Source organism: Bos taurus, chromosome 13 (assembly GCF_002263795.3).
Source record: "Bos taurus isolate L1 Dominette 01449 registration number 42190680 breed Hereford chromosome 13, ARS-UCD2.0, whole genome shotgun sequence".
Taxonomy (NCBI): Eukaryota; Metazoa; Chordata; class Mammalia; order Artiodactyla; family Bovidae; genus Bos; species Bos taurus.
Genome location: NC_037340.1, coordinates 25,046,116 through 25,062,958, shown reverse-complemented (window position 1 = coordinate 25,062,958; position 16,843 = coordinate 25,046,116). Strand labels below are relative to the sequence as shown.

Genomic DNA, 16,843 nt, shown 5'->3' with positions numbered 1-16,843 from the left:
CCAATTCAGTTTCATCCTCAATATATATCTAAAGTCTGTCTTCTTACGACCACCTGTTCTACTCCCCTACCTGCTGATTCAAGCTAGTGACTGGTTTACTTTGGAAGCTTCCTAACTGGGCTCCCTGCTCTGCCCTCAACCCCACTCAGGTGATTCTCAGTAGAGCACCTAGGACTACCTCTGAAGAAACCTCTCAGACCCGCCAGCAGCTGCCACTTCCTTTGAAATAAAAGCCGAAGTCCTTACTATCAGAGGCCCTACCCGACAGGACCTAGAATTCTCTTAACCTCTTTTCTATCCATCCTTTCCCCATGTTGTTCTTTGAAAATGCCCTTTTTCTTCCCTCCCTCAGCTCTTTCTGATGTCCCTTCAAGTATCACAGCAGTGCTTAGTCACTCAGTCGTGTCCGACTCTTTGAGACCCCATGGACTGTGGCCCGCCAGGCTCCTCTGTCCATGGGGATTCTCCAAGCAAGAACCCCAGAGTGGGTTGTAACCACCTCCTCCATCATAGTAGTGAGGCCGTCTCTAACAACCCTACTACAGTTTCACCCCTACCCCTCCATACTCAATATCCGCTTTCTCTGCCTTATTTTCCCCCACAGTTTAATGAACTTACTAGATAAAACATAAGATGCCCAGTTAAATTTGAATTTCAGATAAACAACGAATAATTTTTAGCATAAGTGTATCCCAAATATTGCATGGTATATACTTATACTAAAAAAAGTTTATTTTTTACCTGAAATTCAAATTTAAATGAGCCTCTTTTATTTTTGTTTGACAAAATATGGCAACCCCACCATATAAAATGCTATTTTACTTATCTGTTTATTGTTTTTGTCCTCCACTCCCCCTCCCCCACACTTGGCCCTTAGAATATAAGGCAAGGGCTTTTCATCTATTTTGTTCATTGCTGGATCCCCAGAAGCTAAAACAGTGACTCCCACAGAACAGATGCTTGATATTTAGTGAATAAATGAAATAAGGTGATCACACTGCATCAGTCCCACCATCTCAGTCTCTGAAGGGTCTCTGAACTGCTGTGGTTGTTTGTAAATTGTTTCTTAAATCAGTTCCACTCTCTTGTTGCACCTCTAGATTCCGAGTATTTCGTAATGCAGCAGAAGCCCAGAGGTTGAATTCCTGCTGCAGGACCCTGTCTATCAAACAGGGCAGGGGAGGGGGCCCCACTGCGTAGGGGCCCCGAAGGAGAGTCTTGTGCTTTGACAGCACACACACAGACAACAAGCTGAGGACTCTGAGTCTGGGATTCTCCAGGGTTCACTGGTCTTAAAGTTTCCTGCTTTTCACCGGGGGGAATTTCTATCTCTTCTAATTGCATTTTCTTCTGTCTGGCTTAGTTTTGCATTTTCAGTGTGGATGAGTCATGTGTGACTTCCCTTTTGCCTTTTTAAAAAACACACACCTTTTCCCCTGTGCATTGTTGTTACTCCCACGCACAGCACTGCAGCCCCGCAAGCATGGCTATTAACTGGCCCCTGGATGAACCTGGGCTACGGTGGGGGAGGGGAGGGTTCTGGATTGTGCTGGGTCCAAACCCGCTGCCTTCGCGATAGTGCATGCAAGGTAGGCTCCGGAGTCAGAGACGTCAGACACTGGACCGCCCAGCCGAGTAGCCCTTTCCCCACCCAACCCCACTGCATAATTTCTTTGGAACGACATATGCTTCTGGAAGTTCCCTACGGAAAAGACAAGTCTATTATAAACACAATCAAAGGGAAACTGCTCAGAGAAAATCTATCAGAACTGTCTTAACAGCTCCCAACTTTTGAATTCAAGCATACAGAAAATTCGCACAGCTCCATCTCTCTTCTACATGGACAAGTGCTCCCCTGCTGTTCCGATCCGGAAAAAAAAGAAAACACCCCCAAACTCTGCGATTTAACTCTCAAATACGACCAAACTTGCCTCCGACGTGCCTGTGCCTCGTGGAATCCCCCCAACCAATGAATGGAAGTGTTGCCGTCCCCGAGAGACCTTTCCAGAAAGAGCTCCTCTCTCCCGCGACTGGAGCAGTGAGCATGGAAAGCTGCTTTGGGCGATGTATTTGTCATTGCCCGGAGATCTAGCAAGTACTGACGGCTTACAGGGCTACCAATGTAACATCACCCCGCCACTTCTTTGCCTGCTCAAGAAAATCCTGCCAGAAATTAAAAAAAAAAAAAAAAAAGTCCAGCCTACAGCTCTCCACTGAGTTGGGAAAACGCACCACCCCAAGAAATACGCCTTTTCTGTGCCAGGCGCTCGCTCTGCAGTTATAAAAAGCAGCAGCCAGCCGCGAGGCACACGCGGAACCGTAACTCCATCTTTGAATGAGAGCCTCTTACTTACCCGGCATCTGTCTGCTGTCTGCTGAGTAAGGAAGGCATGGCTCACATTTCTGGCTTTCGTTTTCTTCCATTGTCCCTGCCTCCGGCCCAGGCTCCTCTCTGGTCTTTAAACTTCAGAGCGCCGTTCTGAAAAAACGCTTCCAGAAAGCGCCTGGAAGGGGGCCCGGTGGGTGGGGAGGAGGGGACGGTGCGAAACCCCACCCCAAACTACTCTCCACTCCCGTGCAAAGTCTCTCTCGCCGGGGAAGACTGCATTCCAGCGCCCGGCCTCCCGCGTCCCTCCGCGCGCGCGCGTCCCCGGGTCCGTCCGTCTGTCCGCCCGCCGGCTCCCTGAGGAATGCGGGCTGGGCCCCCCGCCCGCCCCCGCGCCGCGCGCTTCCCCGAGGCCCCAACAGGTGATGCGCTGTCCTGCCCTGGACCCACGCGGGCCCCCCCAAGGCAATCTGCGGCGACTCCGCAGCTGGGGAAGGAAAACATGGCCCGGGATCGCCGGCAGGAGCCTTTGCTGGAAGCCGGTTCTCCGTCTCTTTCATCTCACAGAATCAGCCTACCCAAATAGGCTGATATCCTGAAAAAGGAACAGCCGACTGCGGAACGTCCCAAATTTCAGTGAAATCCCTTTTAAAAGGGGCAACGAGAAGGACAGGTTTTATGCTGAAGGTTCTTACACACTTTCTTCACCAAGCGTTTAGAGCTTGATTAACAGACAGATACAGCTGACTTTGCACACAATCAGTTTGTCTCTTCAGCTGGACTTTTCAAAGTTTGTACTCCTTTGCCTACACTTTCTCAACAGTTCCTCCTCCCCAACACACATAAACACACTAACACGTTGATCACAAATCTGAAAAGTAAACTAGTAAAATCAACCTTCTGAATCTCTCCAGTTCATTAAAATAGAAAGGAAATGCTTTTCTTTGGATGGACAGAGTTGCATCCAGCATACTCATTCTCCCTTGAAACTACCTACAAACATTTATTTTGTTCTTTACCCGGTCCTTGAAACCCTGGCCGATTTCCCAGAAAGTGAAAAGGGGAAGCATAATGTCCACAAAAATGTAAAAAAAAAAAAAAAGGTATATAATCTGTGCAATGTACATGCTGCTATTTCAGATATGGGCAAATCACACACTACCTAGGAAGAGGGTGATCTTTTAATCTGTAGGAGCCCCATTATTTGGTGGGGGGAAGGAGGATGGTTAGCCTGCTGACCATAAGGCTTGGCCCAGTTTACATATCATTCAGACAAGGTTTTACATTAATTTAGATGAAGAGTGTGTGCAGAACAATGACTGGCCTACCCTCCAGATTCTGTCCTTGAGTCACCTGTGTACTTTGGCAGTGTGGGGGACATATTTTAGCCATTTCAGAGAAAAAAGATTTGGAAGCCCATGAAGAAGTCATGCCAGGAAGTCACATCAGGTCATCGTGCAAGGTCATCACATCAGGAAGGGAAGAAGAGCCCCCCTCAACTCCTAAAAGGATTTTTCTTGAAACCCAAGAAGATGTGGTGGATCTAGAAGAAAGTTAAAGCCAAGCCCAGTAGCACTGAAGGCAGGCAGTTGGGTTGACGGGGGCAGATATCTCAAGGACCTCGTGACTTTGCAACAGGCTGACCTGGTAATCTTGCTTTAAGGAGGAACTAATTATACACACTTTCTGTATTGGTGGCCTACGGCAAAGGCCAGACGAATCTCCTTTTAACCTCATTATTTCCTTGGGTTCAGAGTGTTCAGGAAGCAGGGATCTGAGTTCAGGCCCCCAGGTCCAGATTATCTGGGTCCTTGTCTAGCTGTTGAGTATCTGTCTTCAAGTTATTAATGCCAGAAAGGATGGGGGTGGGGTAGAAGGAGAGAGCACGGCAGGGCAGCTCCAGATGTTAGCCTAAAGCAGATGTCCCTGGGCTTGCGGCTGTGACACCAACCCACCTTGATTTGATGTGTGGAGAGCCTGTTCCTGGCAGTTTCTGCCTGTCTCTTGACACAGTACAGAGGCAAAAACCCCAGGATGAAGGAGACGGCAAGGCACCTACAAGGGCGGTCTGTCCTCAACAATCTGTAGCACCCTGGCCTACTCAGGGGTCTTCCAGACTAGCTCAATCCAGGCAGAAAAGACGCACCTTTTGATGCAGATTCTGCTTCCCTAGGGCTGTTTGGAAAGTGTAAGAGCAGATAAACTCTCTTGTCGATTTCAAATAAGCCAGATGGGGGCTCTCCCACCCATCTTGCACTCTGCTTAGTTCCCTGGCAGCCCAAGAAACCCCCTTGGGGAACTATGTGTCCCAGCCCCTGTGGCTGGAACCCTCCCCTCCCCCACAAGCGAAGCTGACTCTGGCCTCTGCAGACATTCCTTGAAGCAAGATTCTTCAGGGAGTGCACAAAAGAAAAAGGCATTTAGCAATGAAGATACTTAACATAAATCATTAAGAACCATGCAATCTAGATATAGATTTACAGTAAAACACGTTCTCTTGAGTAGTCAAACTTTCTGATCGTACTATGGGGAAAAGCTTCTATCGTACTAATACTGGCCCTTTGTTCCTCCTCCTTGAGAACAGGAACTGAAAACAGTTGGAGAGGCTCTGTATTAATGCCACGGCACTATTCTCTACATTGCTCCCCAAAGCAAAGACCTCGCTGAGAACTTTTTGCTGATTGTCAGTTTCTCTGAGTGGGGTCTCTGGCAAACAGTAACCCTTTTCTGCAATCTCCATTCGTTTAATAATTCAGATCTTCATGAAACATACTATTATTGTCATTGCTATTACTGTGGGATGTTCTTTCTGGAAGAAACACTCTTTGAACTAGACGTACATGAAGCTTTTCGGTTTCATTTAATGTCTGGGTTAAAAAAAATTGCTATGACAAACCAACCTGCCTACCACCAGCCTTCGAAATTTGTTGTGAAAGGCCTAAAGAAAGCGGGAAGCACTTGAAATGTGGATTTACCTGCAGACACATAAAGACCTACAAGAAAGTTACCATCAGGCTATATTTTCAACTCCATTTCAGTTAACCAGGAAAGGTACAAGATGATTTCTTGGTTAATGGCACCATATGTTGGCAATTCATGATTCCCAATGAGCTAAGACACAGAGAAGTGTCATTTAAAAAGGAAGACAACTGATGAGATACTAGTGATGTAAGGAGAACTGGTGATTTTGCACCCAGAACAAACTCATGACAGAACTGAGCCATTATTGGTTGTGATAATGCAATTTCAACGGGCATTACTATGATGGACATTAATCACAAAAATCATAAATATTGTGTATGACTTCTGGGCAGGCATATTTAATTATAGGGCTGAGGAAAGCATGTCAGTTTTCTTCGTGTAAGTTTTTCAAGAAAAAAATCGCTAGAATAAGCATTCGTGGAATCATGCTGCTACGTTTCAATTTTTTTCTTTTCTGTTTTACTTTAAATCCTATTAAGAACAGGATAACTTAAAATGATATGACATTGGGACACAAGAGAAATAATTAATGCTTGCTGAAGTCATAAAATGTAATCTTCCAAGGTTTCCATAACTGTGAAAATCAAACAAAACAAAGTGAAAAACAAGCCACAATGTTTCAACCAGAGACCTCAGGTCTGTTGTGTGATGAATCTTCTCTTCTAAAGGAGGTGCTGTTGTGTGCAACTCTGCAAGTCAGAAATCAAGGACTTTTGACAACTGGGAAAACATTTGCTTCAATGGATGATCTGGTGAATGAAATGCAAGATCTTCAACCCTCCTGTTGCCAGCAGTGTGTCAGCTGGCTAGCGTGAGCGTATACTTAAATATAAACCAGACCACTTGTGACAGGGAAAGGAGACACCGTTAATAATGACAACAGGACAAGATGCAGAAACTACGACTGTCCCTGGCAAGCCAGCACAGATGGTCACCTAAGTTCAAGATAAGCCCTCCATACCGTCGGTATCCAAATGTGAAATGAACATAATAATTTCTCCAACACAGACCTCACATGAGAAACATACTTATTAATTAAATGTGTGAACTTCATCTCTGTATTACAAACCCCACTAACAGTTTCACATCAGGAAACACAGATTCCAGAATACAATATCCTGCATGATTCAGCCATCAAAACAGAGTTTTCCTTTCTGTGTCTAGGACAAAGGTCTCACAGATGCGACCAGGTCATCATTTATAGCTCCAGCCTTCTCTCCAGAGAATAACCCATCTTCTTCACAGTTCTTAAAATCCTAATTGCTGCAAGGAGACCCTGCAGGCCAAGGAGAAGTGAAGTGGCCAAGAGCCTCCCCCCTACTCCTCCACCTCCCAACACACAACCCCCTTAGTCTCTCTATTGTGATGTCCTGGAACTTTTCTCCCCTACGTCGTAACAAATTCCTCATGTGGATATAAGTATGAGCCACACTTGTATCCAATGTGTTAATGCTTTAAGCAGATTTGCTTTCTTTTCCAGAGAATCCATTGATGTTCATTTTTATTGGGGTTTCTTTTTATCTCTTTTAAGTTGGTAGATACTGGAGAGAGCAGGCCTTGTCTACACACCACTGTGGCGATGCTGTCTTGTCTGCACCATGGTGGGGAGGTGCCAGACCCTGGTCACTGCAGACCCGGTCTGGATCCTAGGTGGCAGCTTTTAAGTGAGAATCGCAACTTGTAGATGCTCGCAACTCTTCTACCGGAGTGAGCTAAACCCCAACGTATTCCACAGAATTCCAGGGTGGAATCCACAGAAGGTGAGAACCTCCACAAATGTAAGCGCCCTGCTGGCTGCCTCGCTTTTCCCAAGGGTGCCATTATGAACCCTTTCAACATGGAATATTTGGTGAGGCCTCGCTGGAAAGAGACTTCCCGGGCCTATTTCTGCTTTGGGCTTGTCCACGTGGCTTTCCTCAAAGCAGTGAGTTCTTGGGAGTGGAAAGGGCAATGAGAACTATGGGAGCCAATCACAGAGCCAGAAGGCTGGGATCCTGGGGTTCTCTTCTCCCCACTCGCCTCTCCCATTCTGCAGATGAGCAAACTGAGGTCTGGAGTGTTAATGCCAGTCAGGCTGCCATCTCTCCTGTATCGTGGTCAGCCTTTGCCCTGTTATACTTGCTAAGTATTTAGGATCTTTTTATTATTATTATTATTATTGCAGCATAGATGATTAACATTGTTGTGTTAGTTTCAGGTGTATAGCAAAGCAAATCAGTTTTGATGGTGTTGATTTAGTTGCTAAGTCTTGCAGGTAGAATCTTTACCAACTGATCCACTAGGGAAGCCCATACATATACATATATCCATTATTTTTTAGATTCTTTTCCCATATAGGTCATTACAGAGCACTGAGAAGAGTTTCCTGTACTACATAGCAAGTCCTTGTTAGTTATCAATGGCACCCCACTCCAGTACTCTTGCCTGGAAAATCCCATGGATGGAGGAGCCTGGTGGGCTGAAGTCCACGGGGTCGCTAAGAGTCGGACACGACTGAGCGATGTCACTTTCACTTTTCACTTTCATGCATTGGAGAAGGAAACGGCAACCTACTCCAGTGTTCTTGCCTGGAGAATCCCAGGGACGGGGGAGCCTGATGGGCTGCCATCTATGGGGTCACACAGAGTCGGACACGACTGAAGCAACTTAGCAGCAGCAGCAGCAGCAGCAGCAGTGTGTATATGTCAATCCCAATATCCTAATTTATCCCTCCCCTCTACGTAGGATCTTTTATCCTTTTTTCTCACAACTGCCCAAGGAGATCTCTCAATTATTCCAGCTCCTTTTGCTCTCCTGAAATGAAGAATCAAGTCAGGGTTCGCAAAAGGGAGTGTATACTTGGTTTCTAAAATTCTTCTCCCCTTGACCATAGAATTGGATCTGGTATTATTGGGGTTGGGTGGGGGGGAGCATTGCTGTACAAGCCATGTGGCATCAGGCATTGCATCATTTCTGCTCATCAAGATCTGGTGTGCATTGCGTGTGTTAGCCCATGGGCTGCTTCTCTACCACCATGGACCATTCCAGGTGGGCAGGGCTTCCCTGAGCAGGTGAGGCTGGAACCAGCCATCAGAGATGCTGGAGAGGAGCCCGGACTGGCCAGTAGGGGAAAGAGCCTAGGACGTGAGCTGGGGGAGGCATGGCCAGGAAGTCACACCTGTCCAGAACAGGGGTGAGGCCTGGGGGCTCTGAGAGTCCTCCCTAGAGATGACCTTGATTCAGCAGAAAGCAGGGTCTAGAATTGCCTCCTGCAGCCCAAAGTAGGTGGGGTGGTCCTTACTGCTCCCTACACTGAGCCTCTGCCCCCACTTCTAGAAGTCAGAACTCCTCGCCTTCCCCATCAGGGCAGGGAAACTCATTTGAAACTGGACTGATGGCCTCCATATGCTTTAATGCCAAGCATATGCTGAACTAGACTTTATTTCAATAACGCATTTAATTTTTTTTCAGTTTTGTCATCAGTTCTCAGCTTTGTTGAGTAATAGCCACAAACTTTATTTGTAGGAGAATATGGACAGCAGAGAATGGAAGGGTCAAAGCAAATACATGGCCCTTCAGTTCACCCCAAGAAGGCTGCATGTGACGCTGAGATGGCGCAGAGCTGGCCACGTTCACCCCACACAGGCCGTGTGGCGCTGTGGGAGCTGCGAGGGCACCTGGCTATCCTCAGACTCGGGGCACTCCTGAGATGCGGGGTGCCCCCAGGGGTGCAGGATGCCCCAGGGTGGGGGTGATGGATGCTGCAGCAACCCCAGCCCACCCCGAGTGTCAGCTCTCCAGCATCTCAACCCTCTAGTTTTATAGTCAACGCCTGAAAGCCAATCACGTGCTTCAAAACTTAAGTGTTTTTACAGTGATTTCATTTTGCTCTCTCCCACCCCAGCCCCCAGAATTTAAGGGATGGGGAGAACTTATATTTCTTGCAGATGGGAAAAACAGTTTTAATAATGAAGGACCTGATTTCTGGGGCCAAGTGGGTATGTGAGGTGCTGATACTGGGGTAGGAGGGGAATGCAAATGAAGATGCCCAGCATTTAGCAAACAACCACTCCATGGCTCAGCTTCTCTGCCTTCTAGCTCCAGGGAATTTTGTGTTCATCCCCATGTGCATAAAATTCAGTGTTTCCCAGATTATGTTGTTTTGCTATTGAACTATCTCCTTTTGCAAACTTTATATGGACAAGGCTAAGTGGGATCAAATATAATTAGAAGTTGGGCAAGGGTTTCCCTAACACTATATTAAGAGTCTTATCTGTGTGACATGATTGATTTCAAAGTTGCAAGGAATGAAATGATAACAGGTAGTTTCTACCCGTTCCCTCACATATACATGTACCTCATTCAACACACCCACACCCAATATGCATAAGACCCCAGGACACGGATAAATGGCAAACTGGTGCACAAAGCAAAAAGACGATCAGAGAGCAGCTGGTGATATTTCCAGGCTTGCCCAGCTCACAAGCACTTTCTGAGGAAGTTGCTGGGGAAGCTTCTCTATGCCACCCCCAGGCCTGACCTCCAGCAAGTGGGGATCAGCAGCTACAGTGGAAAACTGTACAGATGTTCCTCAAAAAACTAAAAATAGAATTACCACATGATACAGTGATTCCACTCGTGGGTATATATCCAAAGAAAATGAAAACACCAATTCAAAAAGATGTATGCACTGCAATGTTCATAGCAACATTATTTACAATAGCCAAGACATGGAAGCAACCTAAATGTTCATCATTACATGAATGGATAAAGAGGATATGGTATATACACAATGGATTGTTACTCAGCTATAAAAAAAGAATGAAATTTTGCCATTTGAAACAACATGGATGGACCTGGCAGCTATTATTCTTAGTCAAATAAGTCAGAGAAAGACAAAATATTTTATATCTTCACCTATATGTGGAATCTAAAAAATAAATGAATGAATATAACAAAACAGAAGCAGATTTCTAGATAGAGGGTAAAACAGCGGTTACAGTGGGGAGGAAGGAAGAGGAGCAAGACAGTGGAAGGGGATTAAGGAGTACAAACTACCAGGTATAAAATAAATAAGATACAGCACAGGATGTAATGTACAGCACAGGGACTATAGCCCCAACTTTATAATAATTTTAAATGAAGTATAATCTATAAAAATATCAAATCACTATGTTGTACATCTGAAACTAATACAACATTGTAAGTCAACTATAGTTCAATTTTTAAAAAAATTTTTAGTTAAAATAAAAAGTTGATGATGGGGATGCTGACTGGCAGAAGACTGATAAAATAAAGGCCATTTTGAGGGCTCTTGCATTTCAAATGAGAAGTTTACATTGCAAACTATAGGCAATGAGGGGTGAATGGAGCAAATCTGAACTTTAGAAAGTGATTATGTTGGCACAATGGAGGCTAGAGTGAATGGGGAGGGGGGTCGAGGGGGAGGGGAGAGATGGGCTTCAGGGTAATTAGTCAGGAACTCTAATAAACGGACCGTTTCATGGCGTGTCTGCTGGAGTCACGGACAATGTCTCTCTGTTACCCTTTCCCGCCTTCTCCGTGTTATTTGTTCACAAAAGCAAGTGCCCTGCCAGCGCCCACCCTGGTTTAAAAATTCTCCCAAGGAGAAGCTCATCCATTTCACACAAGTTTGAGTCACTATGACCCAGAAATTACATAGACCATCAAACCAGCCTCTGCATTTACCCAATAAGAAGAAAGAGTCAACAACAATAAGCGCGGCCCAGTGAACAAAAAAACAAAAGATAACAAAACAGAGGCAGGCAATTAGTAATTTAAAAGGTGCTGTTTGGGGGGACTTCCCTGGCAGTCCAGCGGTTCAGGAGATTCCTGATCAGGGAACTAAGATCCCATATGCCTTGCGGCCAAAAAATAAAAAATAAATTTAAATAAATAAATAAGATGATGAAGATCCCACCTGCTGTGTGGCCAATAAATAAGTAAATGAAGAGATGAATGCAGATAGTTTCAAAAGGTCATATTACTAGAAACCTATGTTTATTAAACAAAATAAAATAAAAAGGGCTGTTTGGGGGACTTCGCTGTTGGTCCAGTGGCTAAGGCTCTGTGCCCTCAGTGCAGAGGGCCTGGGTTCCATCCCTGGTCAGGGAACTAGATCCCACATACTGCAACGAAGACTCTGGGTGCCACAACTAAGACTTGGGGCAGCCAAATAAATACTATTTTCAAGTGCTGTTTTATTTAGGTCCTCAAATTATGTGGAGGCAAACTCTTGTTCACTCTTGAGCTGTGTGATGTTGGGTCAGTGGTTTTTTTAACCTCTCTGGACCCTGGGGTTTCTCATCTGTAAAATGAAGGCTTTAAGGCTAGATAAATACTGAGCCCTCTTAATGACCACCTGATATCTCAGTTCTTCTATTACTGCCTTTCCAGACAACCCAGGTTCGTACTGGGAAGGAAAGGTAATCACTCAGACTGGCTCCTCTTCGTTCTGAAGCAGCTCTTCCATCTGGGCCCCAACTGGACTCATGGAAGCGAGCTGAGTGCCACTTATGCTTCATTCTCAGTGTTCTTCCTGGAGCCCCAGTACTGTCTACACATACACACTACAGCCTAATTCCTTTTTAAAAAATATTTATTGATTTGCCTGCACAAATAATATTTATTGAGTGATTTGGGTCTTAGGTGCAGTACACAGGGTCTTCCATGTCTAGTTGCAGCATGCGAACTCTTAGCTGTGGCATGTGATATCTAGCTCCCTGACCAGGGATCTAACCCAGGCCTCCTGCACTGGGAGCTCAGAGCCTTAGCCACTGGGCCACCAGAGAAGTCCCTACAGCCTAGGTCTTGAGGCCTTATCTTTACACAGAGCCTGAGCTCTAAAGTGAGAGAGACCACATGGCTTTAGGCACCTTGAGCTGCTAATATTTCTGCATGGAGGGAGCACAGACTGAGTCCAGGCCTGAGTCTCTGCTCCATCCCTTACTTGCTATGCCAACCTGGGCAAGTGATTTCAGTTTTCCTGCTAAAGATGGAAAAAATAATAGTATCTATCTCACAGGGTTATTTTGAGGATAAAGAAGAACAGAACCTGGCACATCATAAGTGCCATTTTAGTGTGGGCAATGAATAAGCAGAACGTGATAGGCAATTCATCAGTCTCAGTGATAACATGATAAATCAGCCTTTATCATCCACAAGTGGGTCGTGATCCCTGAGAGATCCAGACAAGTGACTAAGGCTGGTGGGTCTAAGCAGAAAGTGATGTTGCTGGGAAGAGCCCAAGACCCCTTGGTGCTCACCGGGCCATTCCCACATGGTGATACACAGAGGCATTCCCTCCCTACTCAGTTCAGGGAATCTATTTTGGCACTTCTTCAATACCCATAGGGCTCTCAACACAGATAAAAATGCACCGACCTTAGTAACCTAAACACAATGGAAATACCAAGAACAGATTTGGATGAGGCATGCCCAGTGACATCACATTTGTAAGACTGATTGGGAAAGTTAGAACACATTGAAATTTAGTGTAGGAAGCACCTGCCAGGAACAGCTTGTTCTTCCAGTTAGACAGACTTGGGGTCCCCACCTTTGCCCCACCAATAACCTTTCTTAAAAAAAAAAATAGACCTTTATAGCCAAAGCATTTTTACCTCATATTGAGACTAAAATCCAATTCATACAACCCTGGGCACCCAAAGAGAATCAGCCAGAGAATCCTACACAGCTGACGGGGGCAGGATTCCTGGAATCTGATCAATACAACACTCTGAGGATGCATTTATAGTATGTTTAGAAAGGGATTTGGTCACCTCAAGGCTCCCTGGTTTTATGAAGGAAAGAATCCATAAGCAATGCAGCACAGAAGTAGATTTTTGTTTTTGGATATTGCTTCAAATGTCCACAAACCAAGGACCCTGGCAGGGAGGTGATGGACAGGATGTGGGAGTGATGGTGGATGCTACTGGACAGGTGGTGGTTGGTTCCACAAGTTCTGTATGAAGAGCTTGAACTTTATCCTGCAAGCGGTATAGAGTCATGATCTGTATTTTGGACCAATCCATGTGGAGAGTGGATTTCAGAGAAGCAGGAAAAGGAACTATACTAAATGTTTATTATAACAGTACGGAAAAAGAGATATGAGAATCTGAACTTAGGAGGAAGTAAGGATTAAAAGACCAGGTAGATTTTTTTTTTTTTATGATCATTTAAGAAAGTATTTGTTGATTTGAAACATGAGCACTTTTAAATTTCAAGGGAGGGCTTCCCTGATGGTCTAGTGGTTAAGACTGCAGGCCAATCCAGGGGAATGAGTTCGATCCCTGGTCCTGGATGATTTCATTTGCCACGGGGCCACTAAGCCCGTGGTCCACAACTACTGAGCCCAGGAGCTGCAACTGCTGAAGCCTGTGGGCCCTAGAGCCCACGCTCCACAACAAGAGAAGGCCGAGCACCGCAACTGGAGCAAGCCTGCGCGCGGTGGTGGAGACCCCAGTGCAGCCAAAAATGAATACACAAGTAGTCAATTTTTTAAATTTCAAGGGAAAGTTGAAGGCAAGTTTTCAGTTTTTAAAATTGAAGAATAGTTGATTTACAGCACTGTGTTAATTTCTGGTGTACAGCAAAGTGATACAATTATACACACACACACACACACACATGTCTATGGGCTTCCCCAGTGGTTCAGCAGTAAAGAATCCACCTGCAATGCAAGAGCCGTGGGAGACACAAGTTTAATCCCTTGGTTGGAAAGATTGCCTGGAGTAGAGCATGGCAACCCACTCTGGTATTCCTGCCAGGAAAATCCCATGGACAGAGGAGCCAGTGGGCTACAGTCCACAGGGTCACAAACAGTCAGACACGACTGAAGCAACTGAGCATGCATGCATACACATGTCTATAAATTATTTTTTGTACTCTTTTCCATTATGGTTTATCACAGGATACTGAATATAGTTCCCTGTGCTCTACAGTAGGACCTTGTTGGTTATCCATCCTCTATATGCTAGCTTGCATCAAGAGCAGGTAGATTTGAGAATGACTTTAGGAAGTGGAATTGGCACGATGTAAAGATGAATCGCACGTGAGGTGGCAGAAGTTGGGAAGATAACCTCGTGGAGCTGAACAATGTTAGGTGACATATCAACATCTCACCTCCGTTTTTACACTGATGTAGTCAGGTCAGGTGGAGAAGGCAATGGCACCCCACTTCAGTACTCTTGCCTGGAAAATCCCATGGACGGAGGAGCCTGGTGGGCTTCAGTCCATGGGGTCACGAAGAGTCGGACACTTACTGAGCGACTTCACTTTCACTTTTCACTTTCATGCATTGGAGAAGGAAATGGCAACCCACTCCAGTGTTCTTGCCTGGAGAATCCCAGGGACAGCGGAGCCTGGTGGGCTGCCATCTATGGGGTCGCACAGAGTTGGACACGACTGAAGCGACTTAGCAGCCTCAGCAGCAGTCAGGTCAGGACGACCACAGATAGACCCAGCTCTTTCCAAAACAACTCCGCTGTTCTAGCAGCTTCCTGTTGGTACGTTTTATTTCAGCGTCAGTAACCAGCATTACACATTCTAGGAAAAGGGGGAAAATTCAACATTCTGCCAAGGCACTCGTTTTTTTTTAATAAAGTTAGGATTAGCTCTAGGCACCTCACATGGCATTAATTTTGTATTACATGCAATCTGATTGATTACGGTGTACCAAATTATGAATAGCTGCCAAGAAGTCTCATGACCATTTATCAAAAAAGAAGCTGTAGGTATGAGTTATAAAAAAAAGGATGTGGCAGAAAAACTGGAGTTCAACTAAAAATGTATTAGTCATGTAGGTCCTTTTACAGTTCTAAGATTCCTGTGCCTAGTGATGTGTCCAGTTTGCCTTGAGTGTGATTTCTAGAGCTCTGTGTAAACTCTTTGGTTTAACCCCACATCATAACAAAATGCAATAAGTCCCCTGCCTACGAACCTTCAAGTTGTGCACTTCCAAAGATGCGAACTTGCATTCCATCAACATCAGGCATGAGTGAAATTGCAGCTTGCCCTCTGTCTCCTATTGCTGGCAATAATTCAGCTCTACCCTCTCCTGCCTCCTCTCCCTTCTATCAGTGACCCTTCTTGCCTGTTCACTCGATGCCAGTCCCTATATGTATCATAATACTACTGTACTTTTCAAGGTACTATACTGTAGGGATTAAAAATGCTTTCTTTACTTTGTGTGTTTGTTTTTTATGTATTATTTGTCTGAAAAGTATTATAAACCTATGAAAGCACAGTCCTATATAGTCGAATGTGTTAGTTGGGTACCCGGGCTAAGTTGGACTTACAAACAAATTGGACTTATGCACTCACTCTCAGAATGGAAGTCCTTTATATGTAGGGGACTTACTGTATGTCAGCTGTTATGTCCAGTACCGAGCACAGTGCCTGACCTATCGTAGGCATTCCGGAAATGTTTATCAAATGAATGAATGAAAGTAAAAGGCAACCGTGGGCAGATTCAATCCTCAGGGCCTGAAACCTGGCCCGGGAGTGTCTGGCCCATGAAGTCAGAAGAGGACACAGCAGAGAAGCACAGCCGTCTACACCTCTTCCCTGGATCCAAGCACGTCTCAGGCTGGCTTTGGGGTTTAGGATCTGCCTGGACCTGCATCTTCTCGAATCTTCCTTAATTATGTCACGCACTACAGAGACAGAGCATTTAGTCCAAGGGCACCAGAGAGTGCAAGGAGCAGGAATTTAGCAGGCATTTGGCCACCAGAGGGCAAGAGAGTCAAAAGCCTGCTCCTGCCCATCAGTGTTGCCCTTGGCAGGGTGGAAACTTCCACGCTTCCCTAGCAGCATTCTCTGCATTTCTTTTTACTAATCGTCCCCAATACTTGGTACAGCAGGAATTCTAGTATGATTTAACCCCCGAGCTATTTACAATATCTACCTTGGGCAATGCTTTCCTTTTTTGCTAATAACCATTTAAAAATGAAACCAGGACACAATCAGGAACATTTTCCAAGGTTGACCAAGCAGGGCTGGTAAGGCCGCTCCTTTGGGCAGCTTCCTGTGCAAATTGCCTGGAAACTTTGAGGCTGGGCATACTCCTGAGAGCGGCTAGGAGGTGTGCCCAGAGGCAGGTAGGTCAGGTCGGGGTGCCAGGTAAAATACAGGGTGCTCAGTCCAATCTGAGTTTCAAATAAGCAATGAATATTTATATACTGGCCATATTGTGAGGCATGTGGAATCTCAGCTCCCTAACCAGGGACTGACCCTGTGCACTCTGCAGTGGGAGTGCAGAGTCGTAACCACTGGACCAGAGAAATCCCAATAAATAGTCTAAAATGTAAATCTGCCCCAGTGTGGGGGTCAACCTATTATTTTTATTGAATCCAGCCACCCTTCCTGTATGGAGTGCAAGGGTGCTAATTCTTCCTGCACTCACCAGGTGCCTCGCTCATCTGCCTTAGCTCACGCCACCTCCTCTGTCCGGGCTACTCAGCCCGCTTCACCACCCAGATTACGCTCCTTATTCAAGGTCCGGCTTGAATGTTACCTTCTGCTTCCTTTTCAGTGCTC

At 45.5% G+C, this 16,843-nt stretch overlaps 1 protein-coding gene across 17 annotated transcripts in view; it reads right to left on the bottom strand.

Annotated features, from left to right (window-relative positions):
- The window catches only part of KIAA1217, an 821,092-nt gene that overhangs the window by 350,021 nt on the left and 454,228 nt on the right, over positions 1-16,843 (bottom strand). For 15 of the 17 annotated variants that reach the window (XM_025000964.2, XM_025000966.2, XM_025000983.2 and 12 more), the window contains exon 1: positions 2,355-2,481. The exons of the other annotated variants lie outside the window; for them this stretch is intronic. In XM_025000964.2, coding sequence (XP_024856732.1) covers positions 2,355-2,424 — 70 coding nt within the window. In that variant the 5' untranslated portion in view covers positions 2,425-2,481. Of the gene's footprint in view, positions 1-2,354; positions 2,482-16,843 lie in introns of those variants that run through there. 17 annotated transcript variants of the gene reach the window in all.